The 15,428-nt window shown below is 37.0% G+C and overlaps 1 protein-coding gene across 2 annotated transcripts; it reads left to right on the forward strand.

Annotated features, from left to right (window-relative positions):
* Positions 1-1,066: 1,066 nt before the first annotated feature.
* smarcc1b (SWI/SNF related BAF chromatin remodeling complex subunit C1b) lies at positions 1,067-13,887 on the forward strand. Of its 2 annotated transcripts, none has more exons than XM_065289631.2 (27): positions 1,067-1,329; positions 1,995-2,114; positions 2,232-2,317; positions 2,463-2,544; positions 2,639-2,731; positions 2,826-2,895; positions 3,539-3,608; positions 3,715-3,790; positions 3,922-4,044; positions 4,161-4,243; positions 4,339-4,454; positions 4,544-4,603; positions 4,683-4,717; positions 5,163-5,275; positions 7,181-7,252; positions 7,329-7,442; positions 7,527-7,680; positions 7,783-7,893; positions 8,014-8,073; positions 8,739-8,997; positions 9,077-9,226; positions 10,110-10,159; positions 11,458-11,551; positions 11,757-11,890; positions 12,639-12,773; positions 13,200-13,314; positions 13,438-13,887. In XM_065289631.2, the coding sequence occupies exons 1-27, from the start codon at positions 1,150-1,152 to the stop codon at positions 13,515-13,517; spliced, it is 2,835 nt and encodes a 944-aa protein (XP_065145703.1). In that variant the 5' UTR covers positions 1,067-1,149; the 3' UTR covers positions 13,518-13,887. The 2 variants fall into 2 exon arrangements, with proteins under 2 accessions (XP_065145703.1, XP_065145696.1); XM_065289624.2 differs by having other exon boundaries at positions 1,071-1,329; positions 4,336-4,454.
* Positions 13,888-15,428: the final 1,541 nt, after the last annotated feature.

Here is a 15,428-nt window from a genome sequence, read left to right on the forward strand (position 1 = left end):
TAAAACTAAACAGGGTAACCCAAAGGAGCAGAAGTAAAATAAGTACAATATAGTGAATATTATCATAGTGCATTTTATGCCTACACAATACAATCATATCTAAAAAAAAAAAAAAACTTTAAATAAGCCTTATGATGTATTTGCACTTTATGTGCCACAACTCTTATGAAATTAACCATGGTTTTATTGGTGTATAGTTGTAGTAACCATGTTTTTTTGTGCATTGATTACTATCAGCAGAACCATGGTTTTACTACACTAACCATCGTTTAACTATGTTTTTTTGAAAACCATGGTTATTTTGTGGTTACCATGGTTTTACTGTAACCATGTTTTTTACTGTAGTAAAACCATTGTTACTTTTCACAGGGGAAAATATATTCATAATTCATATGTTTACAATCATATATAAAATCTATGATTATTTTGACTATATTAATTATTTTAGATTGTTTTAGATTATTTTAAATAAAATTGTGTGTATTTTCGTTGAGACACATATAATATTGGACTTAAATGGGGTAAAATGGGTTCGTATTAATTATTTAATTAATTAATTTGATCTGTTTTGTAATCACGCACTTCTAAGCCGATTATAAAACGTTGATTTTGCCAGAAAATATTAGTTTATAATGTTATTTCTCATTTAAAAACTTTTAAGTTCTCTGACGTTTCCATGGTGACTCGTGAAATCTGCGATCCATTGACAATGCCTTTATGTTGTTACCGTGAGCGCGCGTTAACTCTGGGTTACTTTCAGCGAGTTGATTGACCTAACTCTTAAACTGTGTTTTGGAACCGACATACCCCGAGTAAGCAAGTTTGGGGTTGATCAACCCAAAGTTCGGGGTTAATCTGATGGTAAGTTAACCCTGCTTTCTGGAATACACCCCAGTAGGTGTTACTTGTGTGGATTAACCGCCGTAAACAAACAAAAGAAGAATACTTCGCGTCGCTGCGCAGAGCGATCAGCCTATGACATCGAAGTGCCGCGAGAGCTTGTCGAAAGCCGTGCTTTCTCGCGTTACTTTGATGTCTGTTTTCAGTCTGCGCAGCGGCAAAAGAAATAGAAAAAACATTTTCTGGCCGCTGGAGGAGCTGTGCCGTCTTTACTCATCCTGGATAGCGGAGGCTAATTAGCATGTAACAATGGCCACTCATTCTTTAGGATCTACTGCTGCTGCTGGACCAGGTACAAACCAAACTAGCTGTAGCTCTTCGTTGAGTCGAAAAACCGATGGCGGACCCTGCTGTAAATTCTGGGAAAGCCCAGAAATCATCTCTCAGATGGAAACGGTCCGCAGTTGGATTGGAAAGCATTATAAAAAGGTTAGCATAGCCGCTGCAGCCATTTGTTTTTATTACCCAAAGCTTTCTTTTAGATTTCTGTGCAGAAAGATCTGTTTACCTAATTCTTATCCCCAAATTCAAAATGTTTGTATGTGATGTTCTTGGCTGGTTTGGGTCATTTAATAGAGAAATTGCTAGTTCGTGCTTTCTTAACGTCTTTGACAAGATGACAAATATTCTGTGATACCTTTTCCAAAGTTAAGTTAGTTTAAACTTTATACTTCCTTTTGATTAAGTGTAAGATTTAACAAGTTATGTAAATATTTAAATGTACCTAATTTTAGTGTTAAAAATTAAATTCAAACATGCTAGCAGCGTTGCATTGAGTTGCTGGTTTGTATTAAAGGTGTTTGTTTACATAACCTGAGTAACACACACACCCTCTCTGCACTGACGTCACTGATAACTGTCCACTGTACAGGTGACACATGCCTGTACGAGACTTTATTATATTAACATCAAACATCTACTGTGAGAAACTACAGGCCATTGCATTTTCAGTGTTGTGACTCTTTAAGTTACCTTGTATCAGTTGCCTCCAGTAACTTAAGGTTGCAGACATTTCTGAACATATTTATGGTTTGTTAATGATGCATCCATCACACTGATTTATAGTTTTTTAAAGTTTGTGATTTTATATCTAGTATGTGCAGGCCGATGCTCCATCCAGCAAGTCTCTGTCCGGTCTGGTCATCCAACTGTTGCAGTTTCAGGAGGACTCTTTTGGACGCAGAGCAAATAACCCAGACTTCACAAAACTTCCTGTGAGTTATTGCTTTCTCAAATTTTTTAATGACCATTCAGTTTAGTTTTTGTACCTCCCAAATTTATCGGCCACATCTTTGCCTATATTGACTGTGAATTTGGTTCCTTCTTCACAGGCAAAGTGTTTTCTTAACATGAGGCCAGGTGGTGCCCTGTGCCATATTCTGGGATCAGTGTACAAGTTTAAGACTGAACAGGGCTGGTTAGTATGAACGGCTTATGTAAATTGTTGTCAAATGTGCAAAACAAATTTGGTGTTACAGATTATCTCATTCGTTGGCTTATAAATTTGTGTGTCTAGTACATGTCAAATGTCTTCCATTCACTGTTTGATGTTTTTATCAAAGGAGACGCTTCGATCTGCAGAACCCATCCAGAGTGGATCGTAATGTAGAAATGTTCATCTCCATTGAGAATACACTGATACAGGTATGTGTGCTGGACTTTACCAGAGACAATTTTTTGGGACAAAATGAATTTCTGATGGTACAAATTCTTACCTCAGTGTCATTGTGTATTCTAGAATAATCTATTAAGCAGACCTGTGGTGTACCTGTCTCCCGATTTTGAGCAAAAGCAAACCATAAAGCTTAAAGACATAATCTTGCGGCATCAGGTGAGCGTAAAAGTGGAAAGGAAGAAGATGATTAAAATATATCCTATATTCATATAATTGCTCATAGACTACACTCCTTTCTCACTCATTTCAGGGCACAGTTACAGAGGATCGGTCACAAGCCACTCACCAAATATACCCAAACCCCTCAACAGCAGATGAAGGTATGTGTGTGTTTTAATGCACCCGTCAGTCTGTATCTGCAGGATTTGTAATAATTTGTGTAGCAGTTTAATGTTCTTGTAGCTCAACTGGTAAAGCATGGCACGTGTAATGTCAAGATCATCATATATTGAAATGTGAAGGCTAAATGTAATGAGTTTCCAAAGTGTTTTAATGCACTGTCATGTAAATATCTTTCAGAAATGTTCATAACTTTGTTTATGGTGTTAAGGAACATGCCAACTTTGGGGGTATTTTAGTTTATTCACCGTATCCCCTAGAGTTAGATAAGCCCATAGTTACCCCTTTCATCTCCATGTGTCCCGTAACTCTGTCTGACGCACCCAAAGATAGCCTAGCTTAGCACAAAGACTGGAAGTAAATGGCTCCAGCTAGCATACTGCTCCCAGTTAGTGACAAAATAACACCAACATTTTACTTTTGGGAGCAGTATGCTAGCTGGAGCCATTTACTTCCAGTCTTTGTGCTAAGCTAGGCTAGTGGTGGGTGCGTCAGACAGAGTTACGCGATGCATGGAGATGAAAGGGTATTTAAGGACTTATCTAACTCTGGGGGATACGGTGAATATGCTAAAATCCCAAAAAGTCTGCGTGTTCCTTTAAGTGATATCTTTATCTTTTCCAGAAGAGTGGTTTAGACCAGTCATGAGATTAGATCGGCAGGTGATGGTACACTGGGGCATGTGTCCAGACAGGTAAACAATACACAAGAAAGAATCACAGAGATCGAACTAAAACATATATTATACATTTTTTTCATGATGTAGTTACAGTACATGCTTGTGTATTTTATTTTGGTAGCTATGACTCTGTTGTGTCAGCAAGTGATGTGAATGGAGAAGTGGAGGAACCTCCCAACCCAGACAAGTGCTGGAAGGTGAAAGAAGCCTTTTGAGTACTAATACCTTGAATTTAAATTATTGAGATTAACTTTTTATGTAATGATAGACCCGATCTGCTCTTCTTCATTGATGAGAGTACTAAAACTAAAACACAGTTTATCCTCAGGTTCATGCCAAATGGGTTTTTGACACCGACACTTTTAATGAGTGGATGAATGAAGAAGACTATGCGGTAAATGAGAATGGGAATAGTGTGAGTTTCCGGCGTCGTATCTACCAAACCGAAGAGGTATACAGTACTTAATTTATCTTACACATTCTTCTAAAGCTATCATCTAATTTGTACTAATTAGTATTTTTAGCTTTGCTGGTTGTTTTATTTTAAATACATTTCTCATTTTTCAGAAGGAACCGAAATTTTGGAAGAAGCGGCGGCGTTCCCTGTCTCCATCCTCCTCTGAGTCTAGGAAAAAGGGAGGAAAAAAGGGGTAAAGTGACATTACTTTACATCATCTCCATTTATGTCACTGCGCTGTCATTGCGTAATATTTTATTGCATGCATATTTTGGTATAACGCAGCAGCTCGTATAAAAAGCGTGGCCAACCGGAAGACCCGGAGCCAGAGGAAGACCTTACTAAAGACATGGAGGATCCAACACCTGTACCTAACATGGAGGAGGTCATACTACCTAAAAATGGTAAGTTTCTTCTTTTTGCATTTTTACCGCTTATGTTATTTGTACAGTTAATATTTAAAGCATAACACCTTATTTCCTATTGGATATAGTGAACCTGAAAAAAGACAGTGAAAATACTCCAGTTAAAGGAGGGATCATGGCAGATTTGGGTAAGTTTGTGTGTTTTTGGGTGATTTGAATTCTATTTTGGACCAGTTAGTGAATCATGTGACTTTCTGTTTCACTTAGATGACCAGGAAGAGGATCTGCTCTCCGGTGTCAGAGTTAGTGATTTATTCATTCTTGTATCTGTTATTATGGTTGGTTGCTGAATAGCCATAGAGCTACAATCTTGTTATGGCCGTTTCACATGGTACGCGGTAAGCGGCAAAATCACCGCGCAGCTTCAGCTTTTCTCTTGTATTGGAAGCGTTTTGTGCAGCATTTAGTGCAAATATGTTTATCTTTAACGGCGCCTGTCATGAAGTACCATGTCCGGAGAAGGAATAGGATTTTGGGTGCACAAGCAAGGCGTATGGACCAACTCCGCTTCACCTCTGTAACCGCCCCCGTTTTGCCGCTTTCCGCACGTCTCCTATTCAAAAAGAACTAAACACTCGCGGTTGCCGCGTACTGTGTGAAACGGCCTTTATAGACAACCCCCCCCAGTATAATGAAACTTTAGCTCAAGCTAATATCATGATGTGACCTATTCTTGTGTTTGTGTAGGATGAGGACGAGCAGAGAGAGTTTAGTCGTGGGATGGAGGGGGAGGAGAGTGCTACAGAACAAATACATCACATCATTATCCCCACCTATACCTCCTGGTTTGACTACAACTGGTAAGTTTTAAATGGATCATTTTCCAAAACTCCCTTGCTTAAAGACTCACTTTGATTTGAGCCTGATTTAGGGTGCTTTCACACATGTACTGTTTAGGTCGGACCAAATGACGTGTTGGTCCGAGTACGGTTCGTTTGGGTCAGTGTGAACACAACAGCACTCTCGTGTGCACTAAACGTCCGCTTCGATGAACGTTGCTCGACCTCGGGCCGAACCAAATACAGAAAGTCTCCACATGTTTGAGCTACTAGGCTTCCGTTGTGACGTGAGCCGGGTGTTATATTGTGGGTAAACAACAATGTCTTGCTAGCTTCGCTCTACCTGTCAGTCTGGTTATTGTGGAAACGTGGGGGGAGGTCATGGGGGTAAGCGCTGTCAGAGACCAATGAGAGTGCTACAGAACAAATACATCACATCATTATCCCCACCTATACCTCCTGGTTTGACTACAACTGGTGAGTCAGTGTTCTGTCGAAGTCTGATTCCTTTATGTTTCCCTTTAGTGCAATGTTTTTTATAGCGTTTTAATCACGTTACGTTAATTTTTTTAGATAGATAAAAAGTTTAAATGGCTTGGCTACTGATATGCATGCCATGTATGTAATGTATTGTTCTTTTTTGCTAAATCATTTATTTTTACAGTCTGAATCGCTAAAGTACATATAAAAGCAATACTATCATGTATTATATATAATAGCGTTTATTAAATATTTCATAATTTTCCTGTTTTCTATTATTTCTTCCTTATATTTATCTTACGTCCGTGTTTGTTCTAAAACTATTATAAAAGTATTATGTTTAAACATACATTAAAAAGGCCTGTTTATATATTAATAACACTTTACATCGTGTGTGTGTGTGTGTGTGTGTGCTATATTTATATATTTATTAAGTATGTAAACATAATAATTTTAGAACAAACAGGAAGAAGAAAAAGCTAAGATATAAGGAAATAAAAATAAATAATAGAAAACGAAATATAAAAAGTATAAAAAAAACATTTATTCTGAATAAATTATAATTGTAACGTGATAAAAACGCTATAAGAAACACACAGAGGGAAAAGATTTTGACAGAACACCGGACATCTTCTCTACTTATTTTCTATTCTAATTATTAAAAGATTTCCAGATGATTTCCTCGCTCCATTCTGTCCGTTTAAGGGCTTATAGTAATCATAAACACCTACGTTTATCTTCAAATGATGTCTTCGACGATGGTATTCTATAAAAATGAAAGCCATCTTTTTTGGCATTCTTATTCTGACACTTAACAGCACAACAGGACATTGTCTAGTGAGTTATCTTGCTCTTTTCACTCGTGTCTAATTCATTTCCACTGTTTTTCTGCAACCGCATTGCGCGCGCAGCTTGAGGTGACGTAACTGTGACGTCTACTCTAAATTGGTCTATACTTCTGTGTTAGATCTATGGTGTATATTTATGCATCGACATGCATATATTTTGGGGGAAGTGCGCATTATACTTTCAGCTATGTGGACATGTACCCGATAAAAGTTTTTGACGCTTGAATTTATGTTGCTCTACATATGTCATCTGGTATAATTGAAACGATTGGCTATGAGCTACGTACAGACGCATTTGATAAACATTCGTAGCGCACAATAAACGGCTCTGGGCATTCGTAAACCACGCCTCAAATACGAGTAAATGAGCATATGGTTCCCAGACCACGTCTCATTCTCTATGATCAGAAGCCTTATTTACTTGCATAGTATTTTTTTTCTCATTTTTTGGATGTCAGTGGGCCTTATGATTGGTTTGGTTACAAACATTCCTCAAAATATCTCTGTTGTGAAATGTATACAAGTTGGTAACAATATAGGGTTAGTAAATGATACAAAGTGTGATAAAGGATCTTATTCCTCTTTTTCTGTCTGATAGTATTCACCAAATAGAAAGACGCGCACTTCCTGAGTTCTTCAATGGGAAAAATAAATCCAAAACACCAGAAATGTAAGTCAGTAAATTTACGCACATATTACCTTGTATTAGATCCTTCCTATTGAATGTTAAACAAACATGTTTGCAGATATCTTGCCTACCGAAACTTCATGATTGACACATACCGACTAAACCCTCAAGAGTATCTTACCTCAACGTCCTGCAGAAGAAACCTGACAGGAGATGTTTGTGCACTTATAAGGTGTGTGTGTACATTCAGTTGTTAGTTTCATCTTTTATTAAATCTTTTAATCCAATAAAATCATGTGTGTTCTTGTGTTTGTAGAGTTCATTCTTTATTGGAGCAGTGGGGTTTAATAAATTATCAGGTAGATGCAGAGAGTCGACCCCTACCTATGGGCCCACCGCCAACACCACACTTTAATGTTCTCACAGACACGCCTTCAGGACTTGTACCGCTGCAGCACAGACCTTTACAGGTAAGGGATGATGTATAAGCAATCGTATAGTAATTGTATAATAAAATGTTAATCATTATCCTAATGTCATCAAATATTGTCTATTTTTATCTTTTTTTTAAGGTATCAGCTTCTCAGCATATGTTGCATTTCCCAGAAAAGTCCACAGAAAAGCCCTCTGACCTCCAGAATTTTGGTCTGCGGATTGACATTTATACTAAGAAACATCCTAAGGTAAAAACACACACATGCACAAAGTATTGTTGCAAATGCATGGCAACTGTATGCCATTGACAATTTACTTTTTTATTTCATTCTTTGTCTTTCTTTCTTTCTTTCCTTAATTATCTCTAGAGTAAAGGAGCAAGTGCAGGAAGAGAATGGACAGAACAGGAAACACTGTTGCTTTTAGAGGTAAGCCAGTCAAGCAGTCTGTCCGAATAAGATTTTTGATTGGATAAAGCTTTGGTACTGTTTCGGGGTCTTCTGCAACATTATTGCAATTACTGTTTAATCTCTTTGGTCTAATTTGTGTAAAGAGATTACATGAAATCTTTTATCTACCTCATGAAACAGGGTTCCCACGGGTCCTCGAAATCTGTGCAAGTTTGTGAATCTGGGGAAAAAAATTCCCTGGAAAGTTTTAAAAAATAAATATAAATATAAATAGATACAGGTCATTAAAAGTGCTTGAATATATGTTGTGCAAGAAGTTCAAATATCCATATTATTCCCTGTGTAGTGTAGGGTGATGTTATAACAATTCTAGACTTTTTAAACGCGCACACACTAAACTTTTAGTTTTGAATGCTTGTATCTTCTGTATGCGAATTTTGATGCATACCAAAATGCTTTTTTGCATAGTTTTGTTTGACACATGAAAACTGTAACACAATGTAACCTTGCTCTCACTTGAAGTCCTTGAATTTGAGGGTATTGCACCTGGAAAGTCCTTGAAAGGTCCTTGAATTTGAAGTTTAATCAAGGTGTGGGGAAAAAGTGTTAAGATACCTCAAAAATTATGGATACATCCGCTTAATTGTTTTTTTTTTCATAATATCTCCCTTCATTCCTGTCAGGCTTTAGAAATGTATAAAGACGACTGGAATAAGGTGTCTGAACACGTGGGTAGCCGTACACAGGACGACTGTATTCTTCATTTCCTGCGGTTGCCCATAGAGGACCCATACCTGGAGAACTCCGAAGCATCTATGGGCCCTCTAGCCTATCAGCCGGTCCCGTTCAGCCAATCAGGGAACCCCGTAATGAGCACTGTTGCTTTCCTGGCATCTGTGGTTGACCCTCGAGTTGCTTCTGCTGCTGCAAGGGCGGCTTTGGGTAAGAGTTGCTTTGTGTGTAATATGTGATGTTTCTGAAGAAACGTGAGGAGCTAAACATGTATGTTGATGTATTTCAGAGGAGTTCTCGAGAGCAAGAGAGGGTGCACCGACTGACATATTCACCATTGCCTTTCAAAAGTCACAGAGAGTGGGGCATAATTTAGATTCTGCATTCGCACTGCAGTCAGGTGGCATCACAGGACTTGATCAAGATCCAGAAAAGACTGGTACTCTTCTCAAATTCACCTTTTGTTTCTTGCATATATGCCTGAGTGTCTCGGAGTCTGTTAGGAGTTTTCAACCAGGGTACATTAGTTTCTGTGTGTGCTTAGTAATAAAAAACCTATAAAACAAAAAATATATATGTGTCCCTGCCAGTGAAGGGAGATGAAGTCTTAATCTAAGGATGAGATTAAGTGCATCAAAGTTTGATTTCAGTCCTTGATTTCAAACAGTTTGCAATCTTTGACATGGCCTCACTCAGTCAGTATTAAAGATATCAAGGTTATATTTCTATAGAATGCTCTTACATTATGGAGGATATGATCACATTAAATCTCAGTTTATCAGTCAAAATGACTTTAACTAGGATTTTACTGGCAGTGTGACCTATAAGTCTATTTAATTCATTTTAACATTAACATTGGGTGTTTTCTTGAACAGGGTTTAGATCAATCCAGGACTAGGTCTTGGTTATATTAGGACATTTAAGTAGTTTTTACAAACAACCTTAAAAAAAAAACAATACTGGTATGCATCTTGAGACAAAACAATGGCACTGATATGTCAGTAAAAGGGGTTTTTTAATTAAGGCAGCTCAAACATGCATTTTAGCCTGGGACTAGGAAAGCCCTGTCCGGGAAATCACTTTATAATTCCCTTTGTGTAATAGGTGAAAGATTTAGAAATGTATTTGGATGAATAAATAAATGATTTGGAGTAGCCGTATTGCTTGGAACATCCAGGGGAGGGCAGTAAATGAAAGAAAACCTTAGTAATGTTTAATAGTGTTTAAACAGTCACCTTCTACCCTATATCTACTTTTACGGTATATATTTCATTTGGATCACCTGTGGATGTAAAAGACTAATATTCATCTTTCTTTGTTAGATGGAAGTGGTTTCGAAAAAATGAACATTGAATCTGAGCACCATGACAAGGTACATAAAGCTGATTTTGAGACAAGTAATCGCAGTTTCTCGGCTGTATACTGTACAATAATAGTTCACAATTGCATTATTTTTCTTTCTGTTTTGTTTCTATATACAAACTGTGCAAAAACGGTGCAAAAACCTTAGGCCACCATTAGATTTGTTGTTTTTGCAATAGTATAGTTATTATATATAATAATTTCTCCGTCTCTTTATTCAAATACAACTAAAAAATACAGAAAATTTGTTAAAGCAGTATATAAGTACTTAGGGGTGGGGTGACGCAGTGGATAAGACACACGCCTTTGGTGAGAGAGACCCGGGTTCGAATCCACTGTGACACATCATTGTGTCCGTGAGCAAGACACTTAACCCATAGTTGCTCAAGAGGCGTGCAACCTCTGACATATATAGCAGTCAGCTAAATTAATAAGTAAGTATAAGGGTCTGTGACAAAACTGGTTTTGCAAGATGAGAAATTCAAAAAAAAAAAAACTTGATTTCAGGTTTATTTCAATGCACATAGTGTATTTATGTTGATTTTTTGCAATAAAAAAATTACATTTGCACCATTTTTTATGAAAGTTAAGACTGAATGGACCTGAAAATGTCAAATGGTGTAACCATTAAATATTTTATTCACCTTGATGCCGTGTAAGCGTAATCATAAAAAATATATTTTAAAATATCATTTTATTAGTTATTTCTAAATGTAAAATTTAATGCATTTTGTAATATTTGTCCTGACATATGCTGAACACAGCTCTGTTTTCTAAATAATCTTTGGCATATTATGTAAAAATGTATGTAAAAAAATCATAATTCACTAGACTAGATGTTAATATTTTATATCACATTTTTTATGAATATATTTATATTTTTATTTATTTTTTTAAATACTAGTTACACCACATTAACATTTTTGCAATTATCCCCCAAATATTCTTATAAAATTAAATAAAATCAGAGATTTTAGACTCAAAAAAAGAGAATGGATGCAAGTAATCTGCAAATGTATTTATTTTGAAATTTTAACCCTTTTACATTTATTTGAACCATACGGACACAAAATAACTAACATCACGTCATTGACCCATAAACTAAAGTGTCAAGTATTTTGTTTGTACTTTGCTTAAACAACAAAGCTGGTGTTGGTGGCCTAAGAGTTTTGCAGAGTACTGTATATATAATTACAAAAGTCTGTTTTATACCAAGCTTCATTTGAAATGATTTGAAATTCAAAAGAATTTGTCCTCTAATTTTAGCTGATTGTGTGATTGTCATTGAGTCTGTGTTGTCTGTTGTAGCCTGAGGGTGACAGCCTCCTGGTAGAAGGAGAACGTGTGAAGAACGAGGAGAAAGATGAGAGTGAAGGAGAAAGAGGAGAGGAAAGCGCAGCAGGTTAGTGAAGCACAGTCTTACAGTTACCGTCTTTATCTGAATAATGAGACTCCTAATCTGTCGTTTTTATTCTCATAGATTCAAACATCTTAACCACATTTGCAGTCTTAAGTGTTTGCCCACAATGCATTGCATTAGTGATACAGTTGTTTAAAAAAATGCATTGGATGTGATTTTCTTTCTTATTTATTGGGTCTCTGTCCAGAGGAGAGTTTTGAAATGGGCCACGCCCAAGGAGAAGGGGAAGACTTGAGAAGACCGGTGGAGCTTGAATTGGTGGAGGCAAACATTGCCACAGCAGCTGCTGCAGCACTGGCATCTGCAGCAAGCAAAGCAAAGGTGAATGTTACACCACCTGAATAATCCCATATTTTCCCCATTTTAAGATTACAAGCACAATTTATAACACAACACTATCCTCCGGTTTCACAGACAAAGCTTAAAGCTAGTCCTAAACTAAAACATACACATATGCCATTGACTTGTCTCAAGATACACACTGGTAACGTCTTTTCTAAAGCATGTTTCTAAAAATCTTAATTTAACTAAGACCTAGACTCCTGGCTTAATTTTAGCCTTATCTGTGAAACCAGGCCTATATATAATACATATAGAACGTTTCAGCGGTAACAACATAAACATAAACGGTCCGCACGTAACTTCCGGTAAACTCCGCTAATAATAAATAACAACAAATTCTTTAAACATAGTTTATTTATATAACAAGCAAACAAAACAACACATAGATTACCTAGGAAACCAAAAAATTTGTTATTTTCGACGAGGCATTTGTTCAAGAGATCAGTTTAGCAACCAGTCAGACCATTAAAAAAACGAAACCGGAAGTAAGGTTCGGATCCAGACGTGTATCACGTGCGTCCGATGAAACCATCTATAAGGAATGAGGCACAATTTGTTCTTTTAGTAAGCTTTTATTTTAGATGCCAGTTTTCCCAGAGTAAAAAAGTTTTGAGTCATTAAATTCATCCCTTTGAATTATACAAATTAGAGGCCTACTGTGATGACTTACTAATCTAAAACTCGCTCTGATTTGTTTCTTTTCCTCCTCATTTGTCTGTTTCTCTAGCACTTGGCTGCAGTAGAAGAGAGGAAGATTAAGTCTCTGGTGGCTCTGCTGGTTGAAACTCAGATGAAAAAGTTGGAGATCAAACTGAGACATTTTGAAGAGCTAGAGACCATCATGGACCGAGAAAAAGAAGCTGTGAGTTAATGTGACCTTTTTTTTTTTGTAAATCAGACAAGCAATGCCTAGCATCTATTCAGGTTTAACCCTGGAGAACTCAAGAACCCTTTTCTTAACAGCAATTAACATTGCCCAAATTTGACCCGTGGGTTCTCCAGGGTTAAAAAAGGAGAGGACACTAAATGTATTCCTCTGTTACATGTTCTGTTGTATAGCAGTTTTTATTTGCAACATTGATCTATTTTATGTGTGCAAAATAATGCACTTGTAATTGTTAAAGGCATTATCCGGGGCATTGTATCAAACAAGGTGCATTTTCCTCTTCAGCTTGTCCCATGTAGTCAAAGATAAGCATACTGCACACAAAAAATAAGACTGTCCTATCATTCAGATAAAGAGGCAGTGGACTTGACACATAGTCTGTTTATGTCTATGTTGTTGTAGTTGGAGCAGCAGAGACAGCAGTTATTGTCTGAGAGGCAGAACTTCCACATGGAGCAGGTGAAATATGCCGAAATGAAGGCACAGCAGAATATGGAGCAGCAGCAGCAACAAGCAGGTGCGTCACAAAGCAGTAGTTTAAATTTGATTACAAAATCTGTATGATTATGTTTAAGTTTGAGTTTGTAAACAAGGTTTCTTGGGTTTGTCTTACCCTTTCGGTTTCTGTAACCTCTTTTAGGTTGTTCGGTGGGCAGCGCTGCCGCAGGGCAGATGATGGGCGCTCGACACACTGGGGCTCCCAACGGCATGTGTGAGTAATACATGCCTCAACTGGAACTTGTACCGATCAACACTGGCACATGTTTCCTGCATCCTGTGACAGCGGAGACGTTGTGCTTTTACAGTTATAAATCTGGCCACTTTTCCAACCAGTGAAGAGTTACGTCTACACGGCTTTATACCACAAAATACAAAACACAATGTGTACAAGTTACCCACATTCAACTTCCACAATTGTACTTGTTTTGTGTATATTTAATAATTTTTAAACATTTATGCCGGTGTTAAAAGGTAAGATTTGAGGCTTTTCGTTGCCATATCTGTCTGTACGTAATGTTTGTAGATCTGTTTTTTATTGCCACCAAGCACTAAAAATTTGGGGGCTGAATAAATTTTTTATATAAACCTGTTGCTGTTTCAGTGCATTTTTGGACCATATACAGTGTTAGGATTATAAAGCTTTCTTGGTTTGTTTTTGTAATGTACTTTAACATTCTGTTCACAGTTTATGTGAGCTTGACAGGATGTAACTAATAGCAAGCAGCACATATTACAAAGTCAAGATGATGTTTGTTTAGTATCACGGTTCTGAAAATGTTTTATATATGGTGTGAAAGCTGTCTTTATGAAGTTGCTACATGTATGTCCAGTCTGTTCTGTTTAGTTATAAGAGAAATACCTCACACTGGTGACGGTTTTATTGATTATACTGTTATGAAAGTATATTTAAAGGGCACCTACTATGCCCATTTTTGTAAGATGTAATATAATCTCAGTTGTGCCTAGAATATGTCTGTGAAGTTTAAGATCAAAGTAAAACAGATAATTTCTTATAGCATTTTCAAAATAACAAATATTTAGAAAATCTTTTGTGTAAAATTAACCTGCCAGTCAGTGGCTATTGGTGGGCCTTTGTGTGACCTCACATTAACAAGATAATCAAAACCTGTCTAATGAGACTGGTTTGGTTTAATAGGGATTGAGATGTAGAGGGTGGATTTTTCATTTGTAGAGTGTTTTTTATTGTAGACTGCCAACACACATGTCCGAACACTTTGTATAAGTGTATTTTGCATAATAGCTGCCCCTAAAATCTCAACCGAGGGCTACAGAACTGCACTAAAATGTTTTACAAAAGCATTTAGATACTTAAAAGAAGTGTTCTACGGAAGAGGATTAAGGTCAAGCTTAAAAATAAAAACATCTTTTTTATTTCTTTCAGTCATAATTTAAGTCATAATTAAAAACTTAAAATAAGTAAATAAGATATGGACAAATTTTATGTGCTTTTTATTTCTGGATATAGAAAGATAGAAATACCGTTTTGGAAGGAAGTTTTCCAAAGATTAAAATAATTTTTAATTTAACTAAAAACTTTTTAAGGTAATTAAGAAGCGGCTAGCACAAACAAACTAGCGCTTGTGTTGATGCTGCTCTATTTAGAGCCGATCATTGCTGTGTATGTGGGTGACCCAAATTCATGCGCATTGTTCGGGGAACCGCCTGTTCTGCTCCCCTCTTTTGTTAAGACTCGGTTCAAGCCCATCATGTGATCGTGCAAAAACTGCATGCATTATAAATCATGAATACATATCAAGTTTTAAAACATTTGCTCAATCTATTTAATGTAAGCTCACAGCAGAGTACAAACATGACTGCCTTTAAACGATTCGGTCGCAGATACAAAAACGGGGTAGTGAATTAAGCGCATGCGCAAATAACTTCAGCACAACATTGAATTCAACTGGCACACAAAAACTTACAGCGGGCTCGCGCACAAACGAGAATGCGTGCCTGCACATCGTTCGCTGCAGTTTGAGAGCTTGCTGAAGCGATTTCAGTAAGACCTCATACTTTTGTGCCAAAAACCGCCATATTATCCGTCTTGCATCTTGGATAAGAGATGATGGGTCCATAGCAGACGCATTAGGTGTCCTGAATCTCAACCAA

The sequence above is a fragment of the Paramisgurnus dabryanus genome, chromosome 19 (assembly GCF_030506205.2).
Source record: "Paramisgurnus dabryanus chromosome 19, PD_genome_1.1, whole genome shotgun sequence".
NCBI lineage: Eukaryota > Metazoa > Chordata > Actinopteri > Cypriniformes > Cobitidae > Paramisgurnus > Paramisgurnus dabryanus.